This window comes from Musca autumnalis, unplaced genomic scaffold, assembly GCF_047663935.1.
Source record: "Musca autumnalis isolate F117 unplaced genomic scaffold, ASM4766393v1 scaffold_3, whole genome shotgun sequence".
NCBI lineage: Eukaryota > Metazoa > Arthropoda > Insecta > Diptera > Muscidae > Musca > Musca autumnalis.
The window spans coordinates 145517510-145538170 of NW_027411866.1; the positions used below are offsets into that span (position 1 = coordinate 145517510).

The 20661-nt window shown below is 36.6% G+C and overlaps 1 protein-coding gene across 2 annotated transcripts; it reads left to right on the forward strand.

Annotated features, from left to right (window-relative positions):
• Positions 1–492: 492 nt before the first annotated feature.
• LOC141397859 (uncharacterized) lies at positions 493–20332 on the forward strand. 2 transcript variants are annotated; one of them, XM_073974674.1, is made up of 4 exons: positions 493–666; positions 757–1398; positions 1464–2378; positions 15158–20332. In XM_073974674.1, exon 4 carries the CDS (start codon positions 16299–16301, stop codon positions 19260–19262), a length of 2964 nt encoding a protein of 987 aa, XP_073830775.1. In that variant the 5' UTR covers positions 493–666; positions 757–1398; positions 1464–2378; positions 15158–16298; the 3' UTR covers positions 19263–20332. The 2 variants fall into 2 exon arrangements, with proteins under 2 accessions (XP_073830775.1, XP_073830776.1); XM_073974675.1 differs by lacking the exon at positions 493–666 and having other exon boundaries at positions 829–2378.
• Positions 20333–20661: the final 329 nt, after the last annotated feature.

A 20661-nucleotide genomic window follows, 5' to 3' on the forward strand; every position in this document is an offset into this window, starting at 1 on the left:
TTTTTACATAAAAGTGCTTGTTGGATGTAATCCAAATGTGAGGAAAAGGATTGCCTTTTTCATTAGTCCACTGGAAGCGCATCCATGCATGTAATGAAATCCTCACTCCAACTTGCACCACTTCCATTTTTTTTTGCTGGGTAATCAACACTTTTGTCGGTTCATACATCCAAAATTTTTAAAAACCCCATAAATACATACGTTTTGGGAAAAATTGTTTCAATATACACAGGCTGAGGGTATATCTCTGTCAGCAAAGCTGACTGATACTTTTTTACTTGTTTTTAATTATTTTTAACTAAATGCAAACTATTATTATAAATTTCAAATCTTATAACTGACGAAATCAACATATCATATGATATGAACATCCCCACAAAAATAAACTAATACCATGCTATCATTTCTGGGTGGTTAGCTCGTCGGCGACAAAAGTTACCGCCCACCAGTTTACAACTACAACGGCGGTGTCACAAATCTCTCTGCAACAGCGTTGTCAGTTGGATTTTAGAAATGGGGACAAATAAATCGAATTGGGTTACAAAAGATGACGACAGTGGCAAATTAAAGGAATTCATTAAAAACGGCAGAGTATATTTACAATTGGATGTCTTTTGCTATTTTCCTTTACGTGCAAGAACCTTCCAATTTTACTACTTTTTACTGGTAAAGCGTTCCCTTATTTCAGATGCAATACCATTCATGTGACAACAGTGCACAACAATTACTACGTTTACCATTTTTTTTTAAAAATAGAGGAACAAACCATATTTGAGGACATTTCAATAAAATCTGGGGATTTTTGGAGAATTTGGGGGACAAGAGGCTGACAAAATACTGGCAACGCTGCTCTGCAGGCAGCCCTAGTTTACTCTGAGAAATACAAAAAATAACACCGACCAGGAATTAAGAACTCAAAAATAGCAGAGCACAGTTTCCTTTTGTCCATAACTCTGTTGGAATGGAAAAGTTCAATAAAACAATAACAATTTTGTGAATAATAACATAAAACACAATAAAAGAAATATAAAATAAATTGCAATTTATGTTCATGTGAATGAAACAAATCGAATTCTCGTTGTATTGTTCGTGTCCATTGTTGTGTGTAAAATAGTAGCCCCCTTAAAAAAAGTGCAAAGAACTTGCGAACTTTTCCCTGGCCACACTTGGAGAAGAGCAGCAAGTGTGATGAGAGCAAAAGAGAGAAAAGACGAAGGGAAAAATTAAACACAAAATACGGGGTCACCCCAACAAAAGGGGGACAGACGGCGACACAAGTAAAAAGGCAAGGCACCAACCTGCACGTTGGGACAACAGCTAAGGAGAGACGACGACAACAAAGTTGGTTGGAGTGTGGTGGACCTAATTATAATTTTTGCATTTTGTCTTTGGCGTGTGGTATTTAAAAGTACAATTTCAAATACAACCGGCAAGATTTAACATGATTTTATTTTTGTTATTAGCCCACTGGGAGAAGCCAAAGAGACGATAAAATACCCCCAGCAGCAGCAAAAACACATAATGTTGCAAGAAAACTCAAAACAAATCATGTTTAATGACTGGGCGATATGTTAATGCGACTACTGGTGACAACAAGAACACCGAACACCTGCAGACGGCCGACATACAAAACTCAGAGGAAGAAGAGGAAAGACACACAGGCGACAGGCCAACAAACACAACAATAGCATTTAGTCACAGTGATTAGGGGCGTCTAAACTCTTCAAAAGAAAAGCATTCTCGAACATAATAAAGAAAGGATAACAACGACGAACAACGCCAACAACAATTGTTTAATCCATCCAAGCAACGTTGACGAGCCACCCTTCCATCCTACATCCTCTATATTATTATAACAAAGGACATTTTCGAACTATTTCCTATTACAAAAATAGTCATATTATTGGTAAAAAAAAATGTCATACTTGTTGTTCTTGTTGTAAAGTAATGAAAGAATTGAACACCAAAAGCCAAAAAGGAGGAGGGTGGGCGTAAAAAAGAAAATCATACATTTTTTGCTCGCATGAATCATCGTCAAAGGAATTTTGTGGCAATGTTTTATAAGTTGATGTGAAAGATAAGTCATCATCATCATCCTTATTCTAAAAGGAGTACTTCTTACCCCCCCAAGGCAATAGTAGTGTTGAAAGCAAGTGAAAGTGGAGCATCTCTCTAAGCAAGACAAGAATTCAATAAAATCTCAAATTTGAGAATAAAACAAAAAACAAACAGTGCTTTAAATCCACGAATGACATCAAAGTCGTAAAACAAAAATAAAAAGCAATAATAAAAGTGTTTTTTCATCGTATTAAAGGCGCTGGAAGCCTATGATGAAGCTATTAATCCTATGGATAACATACATCGATAAGAAAATACTAGTGAGTATTATGTGTAGTTTCTAAGAACGGGTATGTAAATGAAGTATTTAAAGAGTGAGAGAATTCACACACATAGTATTTTATCCTATGTTCCTGGACACTTCTAAGAATTTGGCTATGAAAATATGGAGCTACCTCTAATTATAGATCAGGATTTTTTTATATGTATGTAAATTCAATTTCAGAGAATACTAAAAGACATTGTGTTTGTTTATACATAACAGTTGCGGTATTCTTCGCTTGCTTTAGTTTTGCTCAGTTCTGCAGTAGTCCTCGTGCAACACAGGAAATGTTTCAGTTTTCTTTTTTGCCGGAGTTAAGATCATTTTGCTTTATGAAATTAATGCTTTATGAAATTAATGATTTGTGTGTAAAGAACTATTTTGGAAATCTTAAGGGGCTTATTTGTTGAATACGATTACAGCTAGAAACAAGAGTTCTGACGGTGTATATTAGGGTTATGACTTTTTTACAACCTCATATCCCTGTATCATAGCGTGATGAGTTTTGCCATAAGATTACATAAAATCTTAATTATAAGGTGATTCGGTGAAAAAACCTCACGCACAAAATGATTTTAAAATTTGAATGTATCAAAATTATGGACAATTTTTTGAAGTCACTGAAAATAGATATATAATTGAAAATAAACTTTAGAGCCACATGAGATAATTAAAATGACATAAAATTTATTTCTCACTATTTTTCTTCAATTCTGAGAATCGTAAAAATGTCATAAACGCTTTTATTCAAAAATATAATTTTTTAACAAAAAAACAAAAAATTTAAAATTTTTTCAATGTGACTTTTTTCGTGACTTTTTTAATATTTGAATGAAATAAACGTTATTATAGTTATTAGTAGGCTTATATTTATTCATTCGTGCAACAAAAAATAATTTTTTGAGAAAAAATTTTTTTTCATTTCATATATTTTTTCAAAAAATTATTTTTTTAAAATCGATTTGTGCGTGAACTTTTTTTATATTTCAATGGAATAAACGATAGCATAGTGATCTATAGGCAAAAGTTCATTCATCCCTGCTACAGGAAATCATTTTTGAGGAAAAATGTCAAAAATTCATAACCCTAGTGTATATAGTATAAAATTAATGTTTTACTTATTTTTTATTTATTTATTTGCTTTGTAATTGAACCCAGTTTACAATTCTATGACCAATTTAAAAATAATTACATAAAATCCACCTGTATATCATAGCTACTCTAAAATATAATTATGTAATTACATCTATTTAAGTAATTTTAATAAGTAATATAAATAATTTTAAAGAATTGGAGAATTCAAATTTTCAAATTTGTTTGAAATAACTAGCCAGCATTACATTATTTCATAGCTACTCGGCTATATTGCCTACTCTTAAAGGAAAGGTAAAATCTTAATATTATAATTTCAGATTTTTCTAATAGCTGTGAGAATATTTAATTTAAGCCAAATTTACATGGCTAAAATACTCTGGAAATGTCGAGAAAAATTATATGTTTTCCGCTGACATTTTAGCTCATGTTAGTTATTTCTCCGCACTTTGAAATAAATACAATTTAATACCACTCCTAAATTGCGTAATTTAGCATTTGGATAAAATTAAGGGTTAATCCTCAATTGTAGAACAAAAAAAAAATAATAAAATTAAGTTTCAGTGTTTTAAACTAGAAAAAATTTTGTCGCTTAACCTCAAAAAGTATATTCTTCCTCGTGATGGAACCTCCCAAATGAAACACTTGCTCTTTAATTTTGCAACAATTTTTAATTTAAATGCAGGCGTTTTATTTGAGAGATTCCATCATGTGGAAGAATATTCTTATTGGGACTTACCTACTTACTTAGCTGGCCCATTACAGAACATTTGTTCCATAAGCCGAACTAAGAAAAGATCTCCAACTCTCTCTGTTTAGTGCTCCGCTTTCTGGAATACCGCCCCTTGTCATCTCTTCATCCACTTATTTTCGCCATCTATTCTTTGGCCTGCCAATTCTGCGTGCACCACCATGGGACCCGAATTTATAAGCCTTTTTAGCGGGTTCATCATCGCTCATTCTTATGATATGGCCTATCCAACATAATCGTTGCATCTCGATACGTTTATCTATACCGATCTCGTTGTATAGCAGATACAGCTCTGGTTCATACGACGTCGGTATTCACCGTCAAGGCAGATTGGTCCATGGATCTTTGGAAGAATTTTTCTCTCGAACACACTCAAACACTGCCCTGTCTGCTTGCGCAAGTACCCAGGCTTCTGAACAATACATTAGCACGGGTAGTATCAATGTTTTGTAAAACGTTGTTTTTGTTTGACGAGATGTGGCTTTATTCCTAAACTGCTTACTCAGCCCGAAGTAACCGTTGCCCGATCTCTATGGTTGAATTGCGCGACGACACCATCAACTTAGTCTTCTCGGCGTTTACCGCCAGGCCCACTTTCGCAGATTCCCTTTCGACTTTTATAAAGGTAATAGTTACTTCCTTTACCGATCGACCTATGATGTCAATGCCATCGGCATCTCGTATAACCTTTTCCAGAAGAATGTTGAAAAGATCACACGAGAGACCATCACCTTGTCTGAAACCTCTTGTAGAACCAAACTCTTCGGAGAGGTTCTTTCCTATTTTAACTGACGATCCAGTATTAGTTAATGTCATTCTACAAAGCCGGAGCTTTCTAGAAGCAGAGACACCAAATTTAGACATAGCATGGAATACCTTTGATCGGAGGGGACTGTCGAATGCTGCTTTATAATCGACAAAAAGGTGATATGTGTCGATCTGCATCTATTGGGTCTTCTCCAGGATTTGCCGCAGGGTAAATATCTGGTCAATTGTGGGCTTGCCAGGTCTAAAGCCGCATTGGTATGGCCCAATTATCTCATTGACCATAGGCTTTAGTCGTTCGCACATTATCCCTGACACTATCTTGTAGGCAATAGGGAGAAGACTTAATTTCCTATAGTTAGAGCATAGTCTTATCTCCTTTCTTGTGGACAGGGCAAAGGATGCTCAGGTTCCAATCGTCGGGTACTTGTTCTTCCTGCCGGATGGTGCTAACTAGCTGATGAATACACCTTATCAGCGTGTCACCGCCGGTTTTGAACAGATCGGCTGGTAAGCCATCGGCTCCTGCTGCCTTATTATTCTTCAGCCGATTTATTGGTGTCTTTACCTCATCTTGGCCGGGGGGTATACATTCAATACCATCTTCTGGGATTGGATCTGTGGTGTATTCGTCGACTTCGCTACTATTGGATACCAACAGTTTGGAAAAATGCTCTTTCCATATCCTTAGCACACTATATGTATCAGTTACCAGATTACCTTGCTGGTCTCTACAGGAGGATCTGCCTGTACCAAAGCCATCAGTTTGATGCTTCACTCTTTGGTAGAATTTTTGGACTTCATTCTGTCTCCTGTACATCTCGATTTTTCAACACTTCCGTCGATCCATTTTTCTCTTTTTCCTGCGAAAAAGACGTTTCTCCTCTCTCCATTTCTCCCGATACCTCTCTCGTGCGATACGCGTTGCTACTGATTGTAGAGTAGCCCTATATGCCGCATTTTTCTCTTCGGTAGACCTTGGTGGAGGTCTCCGGTATCCAAGTACTGATTTTGCGGCTGTTTATTTATTTATTTATTGAGTCTATGGAATTACAATCCTTACAGACTAGCTTATTTACTAGCAAAATATAAATCTAATAACTCATTAAATTTATCTAGAGGTTAGCAAAAATTTAAATCAATTTCCAAATTAATTTTATTAAATTAATTTAATGTTCTCACAATAGGTTCGTTTCGACAATAGTTTGTTCTGTGGGTCGTAACGTTAAAATATTCGGCAAATCGAAGTGATCTTGTTGGCACTTTAAATCCAATTAAACATAATAGATCCGGGCAATCTATATATCCACAAACTAGCTTATAAAGAAAAATTATAGACATTTTGGAACGTCGATCACATAACGTATCCAAGCGTATTAATTTACAACGTGCTTCATATGTCGGTAAAGGATTAATAAATTGTAATGAAAACAACGCATATTTAACACATTTTTTTAATTCTCTCAATCCGATCAATATGTGTGGAATAATACGGATTCCAAACAATTGAGGCATAATCAAGATTAGATCTGACAAATTTCGTATACAATAATTTGCGAGTATAAGGATCCAAAACTTCTTTACAGTTGCGACGTGTAAAAGCAAGAACTGAATATGCGCTAGGCAAAATATAGTCAATGTGGTACTTGAATGAAAAAACTACACCAAGATCAAGTTTGGTGCTCACTTTTGAAAGCAAAATGTGACCAATAGAATAATGACTATTTATCATTTTAGATAGCCTTCTAAATTGAAGATGCGCGCATTTAGACGGATTGAAATTAAGTTTATTCAAGTGACACCAAGAGATTAGCCGATTAATGTCGGCTTGTAATAACATTGAATCGCGAATTGAAGATATTTTTGAAAATAGTTTTATATCATCAGCAAAAAGAAGATATTTCCCATATTGAAAACACGAACTAATGTCATTAATGAAAAGTATAAAAAACAAGGGTCCCAGAATACTACCCTGAGGTATACCGGAGGTAGCGAAGTAATAATCAGATTTGCAATTCTCTATATTCACAAAACATTTCCTGTTCGCAAAGTAAGATTTAATCCACATTAAAAGGGAAGATTGTATACCGATTTTATGTAATTTAGCCAACAGCACATTGTGTGAAACTCTATCAAAAGCTTTACAAAGATCGAAATAAATAGCATCGACTTGATTTCCATCCTCAAAACATGTAATACAATAATTTGTAAAAAGCATTAAATTGGAAACTGTTGATCTGTTTCTAATAAAACCATGCTGAGCAGAAATTAAAAGTTGATTAACTGAATTATAAAGTTTTTCATAAATTATATGTTCAAAAAGCTTAGAGACACTACTCAATTTGGAAATAGGTCTATAGTTTGAAATATCATTTTTGCGACCTGATTTATGTACTGGAGTGACTGTCGATATTTTCCATCTATCCAAAAATGAACCTTTGGAAAGAGATAGATTGAAAATGAGCAGAGAGGAAGGCAAATCGAATCAGAGCATTGTTTAAGAAAATAAGATGATATACCATCATTATCAGGTTTAGTTGAATCTCTCAACATTTTCAAACCATATAAAACATCCGTTTCACATAATTTAAAAACACCCAAGTTGACAATGGATTCAAAATTAAGTAAAAGCAAATCTTCATCAATGTTAGCATGGAGTGGGCAATGTCTTGCCATTGTCCTGGTATGTTATCGGGACGAGGAGTGCTTTGATTAAGCAATTGGGCCAGTTGAGTGGAATATGCTGTGGCTATCCTTACCGATGTCCAACTTCCATGTTGTCCCTGTTCCCACTTTGTTTCCAACCTTAATTCTGGAACGTACCTTTGCTGCAACAAGGTAGTGGTCCGAGTCTATGTTTGCACCTCGAAACGATCGTACATCCAACACGCTCGATGCATGTCTTCCATCTATCACAACATGATCAATTTGATTTTTTGTTCTTTGCCCTGGCGACAGCCAGGTGCCCTTATGAATATCGAGATGCTTAAATCTGGTACTGCTAACTACCATGTTTTTTGCAGCTGCAAAGTCTATCAGCCTCATACCATTGTCAGATGTTTCACTGTGGAGACTGAATTTCCCGACTATTGGGCCAAAGATATTCTCCTTTCCAATTTTGGCATTAAAATCGCCTAGAATAATTTTAATGTCATGGACAGGACAACGGTCATAAGTTTCTTCTAAGCGCTCGTAAAATATATCTTTAGTCTGTTCGTCCTTGTCTTCAGTGGGAGCATGAACGCAAATAAAGCTGATGTTGAAGAATTTAGCTTTTAATCGAATTGCAGCGAGTCTTTCATTCACTGGGGTGAAGCTGGAGACCAGATGTTTTAACCTCCGAGCAACTACAAATCCGCAACCAAACTCATGCTTTGTGTAATGGCAGCTATAATAGTCAGGATATATACTACTAGCATGTACCCGCTACTTCGTTAGCGGTAGTGACACAATTATAAAGAAAATATCAACATTAAAACTATTCTTTTTTTTAATAGAAATGATTTTTGTTATTTCTGATGGATTTCTGAATTTAATACCCTAATTTTGTCTTCAACAGCATCTCATATGTTCAACAAACCAAACATTATTGAAAGAATTTTTGTTTTAATTTGAAATTGAAAATCAAAATTTTTACAAATTCATCGTTTGTAATCATTTTTTGTCTAACTGGATTTTAAAGAAAGAAAATCTTTTGTGCGACACCTGTTATGTGAAAACAAAATTATTAAAGAGACGTAAATCATTCGTAAATCAGAAAGAAGTTTATACCATTATCACCAACTGCGACATCTGTGGCAATGGATAATAACAAACTTCATTGTCTTTCCAATATATATTGGTTTACGATAAAATAAATGCGCCTAGAAGTAAACTACAAAATTTGAAATTGTTTGTGATATTTTACGGTATTAAGAAATTATAGCATTTAATTTGACAAATGTGTTGCCAACTAAGTACATAAGTAATAACAGTGAATAATAAGGATTTTTGTTATTTTTATTTTTTGTGGTTCCAGAACGATTTTTGCAAAACCCGGCCTTATCTCGCACATCTGCACCAACAGTGACCTACTGGTAAAATTTCAAGCTCCTAGCTTTAGCTGTTTTAGCTGGGAGTTGATGATGAGTCAGTCAGTCACTTATCACCAAATTCAAATATATAATAGATAAAAAATAATGGTTTTAAAATCCACATATGATGTTGGAGCGAAATCCGTTTCAGACAATTTTAAGTAGATTTAGCCCTGTCTGGCTGACTGGAGCGCAGGATAACTCTCTAACGATTTGGTTCTTGTAATTCTTTGTCCAAACATACATAAAGTTTGAAGATGGGCCATATCGGTCCACTCCCTCTGGTCCTACCTCACAAAAGTTCAAACGTTATGCAAAACAGATGCTGGGATAGACTTCACCTATAATATTCAATTCTCAATATGTATTACGAAAAGGACATAACACCTCACCGATTCTATCCGTCAGAATATTAATGCTAACAGGATAAGTGTTATGGTATCGCATGACCTATCTAAAGCGTTTAACTGTATTAGCCATGAAAATATGATTGTAAAATTGAATAGGGAGTACACATTTTTTTTAGATCGGCCTGTAAGCTTGTTTATTCTTGCCTATTTTGTAGAACGCAATTTGTAACTTTAAATGGGAGTGAGTCTAAATTGGTTGATTTATTTTCTGGTGTTCTCGATCTTGAGCCCGTTATTATTTGTCCTTTATGTGAATAATTTGCCTATCATTTTTAACCCTCGAATATGCAGCACGTTTGAATATGCCGACGATGTTTTTCTGTTATTTTCTAAAAGTTGTTCAGGTATTGAGATCTTGGAAAGTTCTACAAATTTGTACTTGGATACGCTTTTGCAGTGGACTTCTTCAAATTCGTTAAAGGTCAACACCTCTAAAACGAAAGCTATGGTATTTAGACCGTCTCATAGATCGGTGGTTAATTTAGACATTTTTGTGGGAAGTGAACTGGTTGAACTGGGGAACTGGTGCCTTGGTTTAATGCTGGATGCCAGGCTTACATTCAAACCATACATTGATGTTAATTATGGTCGAGTTTGGGGAACTCTACGCAGGAACAGATCATCTAATTTGTTCTTTCCACCTCGAGTGAAAACCATTTTATCCCATTCACTATTATTGTCGCAAGTTATATGCGGAATAGGGGTCTTTTCTGGTGCAACAGGTACTCTTATTCATAAACTCAAACAAATTGTGAACACAATGGTTAGATTTATTTCGATTGAGATCACATATCATTCAATAATTTTTTGAAATATAGCAATTTGATTCCCTTCTCCAACGTTATTAAATTGGCAAAGCTATTCCATTATGTTCTCTCATTATATTTTCAAGATCTACGAGAAATACCCAGATATTTATAGCTCGTGTTGTACGGCCTGAATATTCCAGATCCTTTACAGTTAGAATAGCACGTATTTAGAACAAATTACCCCATGAGCTTAGGATATTTTCGCATTGTGTTTCGTCTTAAATTGTCGTACCTTACAGACCCTACTTAATTAGAAATATGTATAGCGTCTGCTGCCTTGTCCATTTACTTACCTGTTTTGAATCTATTTTGATATTCTTTTTATTATTGGGAACAAATACGAATTTTGAGTGCACTATTTTGCACAAATAATTTTTATACGCTCAGAATTTATCCTAAAGAGGGTATATACACGTTCATACGGGCAAAATGTGCCTCATCGAAATAATGGTTTAGACCCCAAGTATGTTTGGACGAAATCCGTTTCAGACAATTTGGAGTTGATTTAGCCATGTCCGTATGTCTGTCTGGTTAAATGGGTCCATTCCTTCTGGTACCCCTCCCCCAAAAAAATCGAAAATGTTCGGAAAATTTGTGCCATTCTTTGCACATCGTGAAATTTCTACCAGACTGGGATGAGTTTCCTATATGGACTCAATCGATCCACACCTTCGCATACCTCCCACACAAAAGTTCGGAAAAGTTCAGTTTAGGATCTGCTCTCGAATCGCTTTGATTTTTGTTGTAACAACTTGCATTCACTGCGACGGTTTAAGTTTCATCATGGGCAACTCCATACTTCCTGAGTTGTAAAAAAATCCCTATGACACCGTGTGTAGTGGTTGTTGTTGTGGTAGCAGTCTTTACTGTTATGTTCTTCTGCTCAATCTGGCTCTGGGTCTATCTCCAGTTCAATGAAAGTGGCTGCTTCGATGGGATGTAACCACATATCCACTGGAGTTAGATAAGAAGGTTTGGCGGGGCAGTTGAAAAGGTGCTTTGTGTCGTGCGGGCCCATGCCGCATACAGGGCAGATGTCTTGCACGGCGCGGTCGATTTCCGCCCAATAAGAATTTAGGCGACTGCAATATCCAGAGCGTAGTTAAGCCAAAACTACTCTAGTTTGTCGTATCAGCTGACGCTCCTCAACAACGATAGATGGGGAATGTACTCCGAGGACTTTATTCACACTAGATTTGCTTATGGCCTTAGCAACTGCATCCGTGTGAATACTATTTAAACCCGCTTGATATGCCTGTTGATCTAGGGGTTATCTCCTATATTGTAGGACCTCCCTCTCTAGAGCATGAATATCCTTCCTGATATGCCTGAATGTGTCGGTCCTAGCCAGCAGATGGTGATTGGGATGGCTCTGATATTTAATTAATTCTTTTTCGAGTTGAGCTGTTAGGCCTTTAGAGATACATTGAAAAATTAGGAGTCTACCGAAGTCCCACGTATCCAACCATTACACTACGTTTCACGGGTGGTAAAGCCGATCTTCAGGTGTATTAGGATGTTGTTTTTGTGGCAGACGAAGGCAAAGCTTGGAAACTAGTATATATATCGCACTTCATTAGATAAATGTATATGCGAAATTATGTCAGTTAATTGAAACTCCAAACTTTTTCCTATAGTCCTGCTTGGTAATCCCATTTGTCAATGTTCACAAATACTATGGTAAGTTTTATTCCTACATCATTAGTAATTGCTCTTCTATATCAGAAGATTTTATTTTTGATTTTGATCATCAATTATTGTCCACTAAAGTTTTGACAAGTTGATGGTGGCTTAGAACGCTAAGACGCCGGCAACCTTGACACTCAGTTGTCGGAGACCCAGGTTCGAATCCCAGCCTGGCTCACGCTGAAATTATTTTTTATTTTTGCCTTATTAAGGCGAAGGACATTTATAGTGATATTTAATTAATTCTCTTTCGAGTTGAGCTGTCAGGCCTTTAGAGATACATTGAAAAATTAGGAGTCTACCGAAGTCCCACGTATCCAACCATTACACTACGTTTCACGGGTGGATTTTTGTTGAAGCAACTTGCATTCGCTGCCTCAATTACGACGGTAAAGTTTTTTTTTCAGGGCCAAGTCTTCTTGAGAAAACAGCCCGAAAATTGTAAAAACCCTTTGGATCTCCTAATATTTTGTGCAAGTTTAGTGTAACTTCTAAAATGGTCCATTTCGGTCCTCTCCTTATGGAACCTCCTCCAAAAAGTTTAACATTTGTGTCTAATTGCAGTTTTGCGTCTGTTCGAAGATCCTTTGGAGAAGTATTCCGATACTGTTCGTTGTGGTCCTGTTCACAGCGATATTATGTTTTCCGAGGACAAGTCCATACTTCCTGGCATACTGGTCCAAAAGTTATACGATGACCCACTGAAATGACTAGTGGGCGCGATATCTATCGAATGATATGACTGCCAAAATAAAATCCACTTCCATAATGGACTATGTCGGCCCATTCCTTTGAAGTTTGAATGTGCAAAAAGGACCACAAAATACATTCGATTTATCCGTAGATGAAAGTTTCAAGTCACATAGGCTGTAGGTATATATCTGTCGGCGAAGCCGACTGATACTTTTTTACTTATTTATATGTATCTTTTCTATTCTCAGGTTTAACATTGGTACTGTGATAATAACTTTCGAAGGGTGCAACCGATTTGGCACATCGTAACACTTTTTCCAGGCATAGATCAGGTTCGAATATAGAATATGGTCCACTCCTTGGGGTACCTTCCTGAATGTCAATGTTTTTTTCGCAAGAGTGCAGTTGATTGACATGCATCCAATCTTGGATTGGATTTTTGCGGTTGTTGTAACATAGCCTTTAGCCGATTTATTGTTGTTATGGCCTCACTTTGTCTAGATCGTAAACATTGCAAGTTTGGGATTGGTTCTGGGGTATATTCAAATTTTAATGTAATTCTCCTTCCAGATCCTGAAATTCACAAATTCCGTTTATAATCTTTGCAGGAGAATATGCACCATATTCATCGGTCTGGTGTTTTACATTCTGGTAAAATTTTTGAGCTTCATTATGGCCCTGAACATCTCCATTTTCTTACCCTCATGTTTTTTTTATCTTCTGAAAATACGCTTCTCTCTCCTTTGCTCCCGGCTGTTGCTGTTGTAACAGTATTAGATATGTTTGTCTGTTCATTTTGAATCCTCGTCATGAAATTTTGAATGGAGGTCAGCTTCAAACCAGAATAGGCACCTACAGTTATTGGTGATGAAGGGGGTGAAATGGCTCCGTAGGTGGCAATGACGCGAATTTTTAAGTGAAGTTTGAATCTATGACAGAGACGAAGCCTGAAATTCAACATGATGATCAGATATTATTTAGCGAATGAAATGGGTAAAAACTTTTGTGTGAAAATTGGTAACATTTTTAGTATAATGACTATATCTTTATTTCTGGCAGATATGGTCCACCCTCGTAAGTTTAGAAGAACTCTTGACCCTTCCAATGATGCTGATGTATGTGGTCAGATAACAGTGTTATATCCTAGTATATACAGGGATCCCACAGTTTCAATTGTGTGTAGTGTAACCGTAATCACGCTAGACTTTACAGTTACATATATATTAATACTGAAAAAATATGCACCAAGTAAAAGGTTTTTTTGGTCAAGGAAAATTCCAAAATTTTTGAAATAACGAGTGGACAGTATTTATCGGGTGAAATTGAACATTGAGAGAAAATTATCTAAATTTAAATTTTTGTTCCAAATTTTAAGTTCAGGACCACATCCCGACAAATCACAAACACGAAACTTGAAAATCAACTCTTGACCTCTCCTTTGATGTAAATTATAACAATAATAAATCATACAAAATTATCAATTAATTATTTATTTGCACCAAAAAGGAAATTAAATTAGCTTCCGAAAACAGGAAAACTAATGAAATTGGTTGAAAAATATATGTATGAGATTGGCATTTTTTTTTTAACTTTTTGGTTTTTATGCAAGTTTGCCTCTCCGTCCGTCTGTGGTAATCACTCTAGCATGCACAAAAATTGAGATAGGACGCTGAAATTTTGAAAAGATTGGGCTTTTGTTTGGAACATGTCAAGTTCGAAGATGGACGATATCGGTCCACATTTTGGTATAGCTCCCATATTGCAGGTATTTTGACGTTTTTCCAAAAATATGTTTTTTTATTTGTTCAATATTTACTTTAAAGAATTTCAGTTAATGTTTTTTGTTTCGTTTTTCACACTTTAACCACTATAACTTAGCCATATGTTAACCGACTGAATATTTTTCTGGTCAACTTTTGTAGCGCAGTGTCATTTAGACTGCGGACTACTCATTCTCGCCTCCTCTTTACATTTATAGGACGTCGATCTAATATTGCAGTTCCCGTAATTATTCCAACCGCTAATTTAAGGCTGCCTTAAAAACAATAATAAGCTCACAAAAATATATCAAGATCGGTCTATCGTTGGCACTGACTTCAAAAATGTCATTTCGAGAAAAACTCGTTTTAAGTTCTTCTTCACTTTGAACGGTCACATCTCAGCCAATTTTGCTCCGATCGACTTGTTTTTTTTTTTTGCGACATACTCTATACTTTCTGTACTTTAAAATAAGCCTGTCCGAGTTTCTACGAGTATCTTAGAACCGTCAGTGTAGGTTTCAATGTCGTGGGGAAATCCTCCATAAATTGTTTAGTATCCACATTTTCACGTGGAACATTTAAAGGTTTTGGCCTGTGGCGGAAGTATTCTGAGGCCTTTGTCAATATTTTTATTATTGAATTTTTTTCTTGTCTCTTCTAGGATATTGTTATTATTGCATTTGATTTTTCGTATGTCTTTTAATTTGATTAATTCTCATTATTTCTTCTTGTTTTCAGATAAATTTTCAACAATAATAATCAACAAACTAAAACAAATGGAATCCTTCCAAGACAACAACAAGAAAATATCTACGGCAATATAAAATAGTCCAAGACAAAGGAGTAACATCACATCCACAAAGAAGATCGAAACGATTTAATAATATCGATATCATCATTTCATTGTAATTGGAAACCTCCACACATCACAGAAAACCCATTTCACGGAAAAAGTCAAAACAAATCGATGACCGTAAAAAAAACGCACAGACAGAAAACATGCAAATTTGGCATAATTTTATTGTATAACGATTACGTTTTACTATAGATTAATATAACAATTTTATTATAGAAAGAGACAAACAAAAGTAAAACTTAGCGCACATAGGTAAACAGCAACAACAAAACAAACAAAATTAAGCAGTAATCTCAAAACGAAAATTGTTTTTCTATAAGTATTTAAAAACGCACCACAAAACAGATAAATTAGACAAAAAGGCATTTAGAAAAAAAAAATCGAAGAATTTGGATCTCATTGAGTTGTAAAGAAACCAAAACAAAATAGCTTAGCACACATATAATTCATACATACACCAACCACCACACACCTCGCCAATCATCATCCTCTTAAAATTAGGAATATTAAAAATAATCTCCTCTCTCTTGCCTATTTTAGAATCATTTTTTATAAAGAAACAAATGTTTGCTTCCTGGTAATGCTTCCCTTTTGAACTGTTATTTTATGGAGATTATTGCAACAATTCTTTAGTCATAAAACAAAAATACTAACAACAACAGTATTATAGCACAGTACAGTTTTTAAGCCTTCTTCCCGCCCGTGATTATAAAAAACGTTTACAAAGTTGTTGGTCAGAACACTGAACCGCTGGCAAAACACGCAAATCCTTTGCTAGGTAGAATTCACGCACACCCCCACCCCCCACTAACATCTTTGTTATTTTTAAATACTGTTCGTGACCTTAAAGTAGTAGCCTGAAAATCCAGACCCCCCTCCTACTACCCATATCCCCCCGTGTTATGTGTAGTAAATCATTCACTGCCATATTTCTGCATTAATTCATATACAAAAAGCCCTCTCAGATCTCAGACAAAAAGTTACAACAAACCCACAAAAGAAAGGACTTTATTGCACGCAACTATGGTTGGCTCTCAGACACAACAGCTAACACAGCAGCAGCAACAGCAACAGGCCACAAGTCATCAACTTTTGGCTGGCGGCATTAGTACTCAGCCGCCATCGTCATTGCAAAGTTTGGGACGTTTGTCAACGTCCATGCGAAGAAATAGCCTTTTGGCGGATAACAATTTAGGCAATATTACCATCAGCAGCAGCACCACAAATTCCTGTCCTCCAACATCAGTGGCAAATCACGCCTCCTCAGCAGCAGCTAATAATTCCAATCAAAATAACATTGTTTTGGCCACATTATCACCCATCGATTATGCTACAGCTTTTAACAATAGCTCAATAAACAGCAGCAGTTCTTGTGTTGCAGCCGCAGCCGCCCAGGCCGAAGAGCTATTACCCCTCTCGGCCAATAGTATTTATAAGGATGTATCAACATGTACTGCCTCCGCCGCTGGCGTAGATAATCCTCAAAATCTTTACACATCAATGCGTAGTAAAAGTTGTAGCAATAAATTAATTGGAGGAACAGGAGGCGGAGGATTAGGACCCAATGGTACAACAGCCGCCTCTGCAGCATATCATCATCAGTTAACGACTGCATCATCCTCAACATCATTGGTCTACGATGCCAATACAAATGCAGCCTTAAACAATAGTCAAGTGAATTATTATTGTAACAACGATTTGAGGAATAAACCGCAATCTCAGGTGCAACAGCAGCAACAACAACACCAGCAGCAACAGCATTATCATCAATTGGCAACATCCCAACTTGGTGATGTGCTGGTATCATCTAGATCAAAGCCTCCAGCCTATTTATCGTTAAGTGTTAAAAATACCAGCAGCAGTACGACAGCATCACCACAACGTTTACACAAATCCTTGTCCACCAATGGCGGCGGTTCAGCAGCGGCAGGATCAACAACAACGGTACAACAATTAATCGACTCCATACCCATGAATTCATTGGCAATTAGATCAACACCTGCCTCGGCCACAGCAAATCGTTACAGGCACTCGAATAGTTTAACTGAAACACCAAGTTGTGGAGAACCATCCAGCAACAACAGCCACCAACAACAGCAGCAACAGCAGTATAGGGCCCTCTCCTCCAAAAGTGTGCAATATCTAAGCAATAATGGCTCCTCAACTAACCAACAAAATCTAGACACAGATTCTCTAACTGCTGCCAGTAATGGTAATGGTAACCCCACCATCACCACCACAACAACAGTAGCAACAACGGCGGCCTTAGGACAACAACAAGTGACATCTATCAACACCAGCAGCAGCACCACCACCAACAACTCCACCACACCAAGTAACAATCAAAACGATAGCTTGTTTATATTTCATGAACAAATTATTATGTCGGGACAACAGAAGGCCACCATGACCGAAAAACCTAAACCCCTGGTAGTTTCGCCCCAGCAGGTTATGATACTCTATATGCACAAGTTGACACCCTATGAACGCACAGAGATTTTGAGCTATAATCAAATCTATTTCATTGGTGCAAATGCCAAGAAACGTCCGGGGATAGTGGGTCCCAATAACTCCGACTATGACAATGAACAGGGTGCCTATATCCATGTGCCACATGATCATGTTGCCTATCGTTATGAAATGTTGAAGATCATTGGCAAGGGTAGCTTTGGTCAGGTCATTAAGGCCTATGATCATAAAACCCATGAACATGTGGCCCTTAAAATTGTACGCAATGAGGCGCGATTTTATCGACAGGCCCAAGAGGAGATACGCATACTACATCATCTACGCAGGCAGGATAAATACAACACCATGAATATCATACACATGTACGATTACTTTACGTTTCGCAATCACATGTGCATCACGTTTGAACTGCTCAACATCAATCTCTATGAGCTGATCAAAAAGAACGGCTTCAAGGGCTTCTCTCTGCAGCTGATACGGAAATTTGCCCATTCTCTGCTTCAATGTTTGGATGCTTTATATAAAAATGAAATTATCCACTGCGACATGAAACCGGAAAATGTTCTGCTCAAGCAGCAAGGGCGTTCTGGCATAAAGGTAATCGATTTTGGTTCTTCGTGTTTTCAGCGTGAACGGGTCTATAGCTATATTCAATCGAGATTTTATCGTGCCCCTGAAGTGATATTGGGCACACAATATGGTCGTGCCATTGATATGTGGTCTTTGGGTTGTATACTGGCAGAGCTATTAACTGGTCATGCCCTTTTTCCGGGTGAAAATGAATCAGATCAGTTGGCTTGTATTATCGAAGTGCTGGGTATGCCACCCAAAGATCTATTGCGCAACTCTAGACGCACCAAAGTATTTTTCAATCCTGAAGGATATCCCCGTTACTGTACTGTACGCAATTTGGCCGATGGCATGGTTGTGCTCAAAGGTGGCCAATCACGCCATGGTAAAATTCGCGGACCTCCCGGCTCCAAGAGCCTATCGCGGGCCTTAGATGGTTGTAAAGATGCTTTGTTTTTGAATTTTATACGCGGTTGCCTGGAATGGGATCCTGAGAAACGTCTCATACCATCAGAGGCTCTAAAACATCCATGGCTAAGAAGACGCCTACCCAAGCCGCCCAGTAGTCAGAGTGGTGTAATCAGCAGCAGTAGTGGTGCGAATAGTGTGTGTGATGAAAAGTCACCAGTTTCTTCAAATCATCCAAGTGCTCCAGCATCGGCATCGATTATTATTGACAACAATGGCCACACCAGCAACAATGGTGAGGAATGCAATACTGCATCTGGTATTTCGGGTAATGGTGGCCTTGCTGTGGCTGGTGGTGTAAAGAATGGTGTTACTGGTGTCGGTGGTGGTGATGGCAAAACATCTCATGAACACCAACAATCGTCGTCTTTTCACAACACTCCCTCCTCAGCCTCCTCCGAAAATGTGTGGCAACAACAACAGCAACAGTCTTCTAGCAATTTAGATTATATGGGAATTGACAAGAGTAACTATTTGTGAGCAAGAATGCAATTCGTAATGGATCAAAGAAATGGAAATTGAGAACAAAAGTTGTCGTCGGATTAAACGTAGTCGTATTTGTATGTATGTTTGTGTCCATGCTGTGTATCTGGTAGTTGGTTTTAACCTGGACGACGTCTGGGTATTATTAATTTTTGAATGTGTGGATGAATGTGTTTTGAACAAGGAAAGTATGCCCTAGAACAAGTAAAGTAAATATATGTTGTTGTTGTTTAGATGTAGCCAAAGATGGTCTTGTATATTGTAAACTTAAAGGAAACACAGTGTGTCAGTCAAAAAGAAAACTATGAAAATTGTACTTCCATATTCCTAAATAACAGTGTTTTGATGTTTAATTTTTTACCAGCGAAATGTCGAAAAACGTCGGAAGACAATTTATTAGTTTAAAACGTGTCCAAAAAAACCAATGTTTAAAAAACTGGAAAATGTCGACCAAAAACTTCAAATTTTTAAATTTTATTTTTGAATCATGTTATGTACTGTACGTTAATGTTGCTATCAATTGCTCTGTTCCAGATTATAAGAATCTTCAATTTTTGACAAATTTATAAATTGTCAAAATTAGTAGACTCTTGCAGTTTCTGCAATAGATCTATTAATATATAAAAAATCAGCAATAACTGCATACAAACTATTAAATTTAATAGAATGTTTAATTTTAATATTTATATGAAAGCCCAAAGTTAAATGTATTAACCTTCTAAAAATTTAAAATATGTATTACAAGTATTAAAAATACAAGTTTCCAATGAGTATCCGTCGGTGAGGATATATTACATTTGAGGATATGTACCCTCATACGTAAGAGGCTATTCCACTCGAAGACTTTTTAGATAATTTGAATCTATACTAGAGTGGTTTCATTAAACAAATGTGATCGTCTTTAAGTCGAATCTACACTAGAGTGGTTTCTTTAAACAAATGTGATTAAATTTTGCGAAATTTCTATTGTGGGGAACACGATCTGAGAACGCATAATTTCAGGACATTTGTTTCATGAAACCACTGTAGTGTTGTTCTTCGACTACGATAGATGTAGAAGAAAATGACGGAAGCGAAAAGAAAGAGGTTGTATAGAAAATTGGCAGAATAAGGTCGTATGGTTATAATCGAAACACTTTTAATAGGATAAAGAATAGACAGATAGGTATGATGATAGAAATTCGTTGATTAAGAAATTGGGACGTAGAAACTTGTCACGATACCAGGTTACGCTGCCCCAGCCATTTTAGACATTTAATGACCTAAGATGCCATGCGTTTGCCGGATAACATTGGGCAGCGATTCGGGAGATACTCTATCGTTTCAAAATTTCCTTTATTCCCACAGAGCTTGCAGTATTCAAAGACACACTATGTCGTGGTGTCCAAAAATTTAA

What these genes read in the sequence shown, in the direction of transcription:
- LOC141397859 (XM_073974674.1), top strand. Translation starts at nt 16,299, where the DNA reads ATGGTTGGCTCTCAGACACAACAGCTAACACAGCAGCAGCAACAGCAA.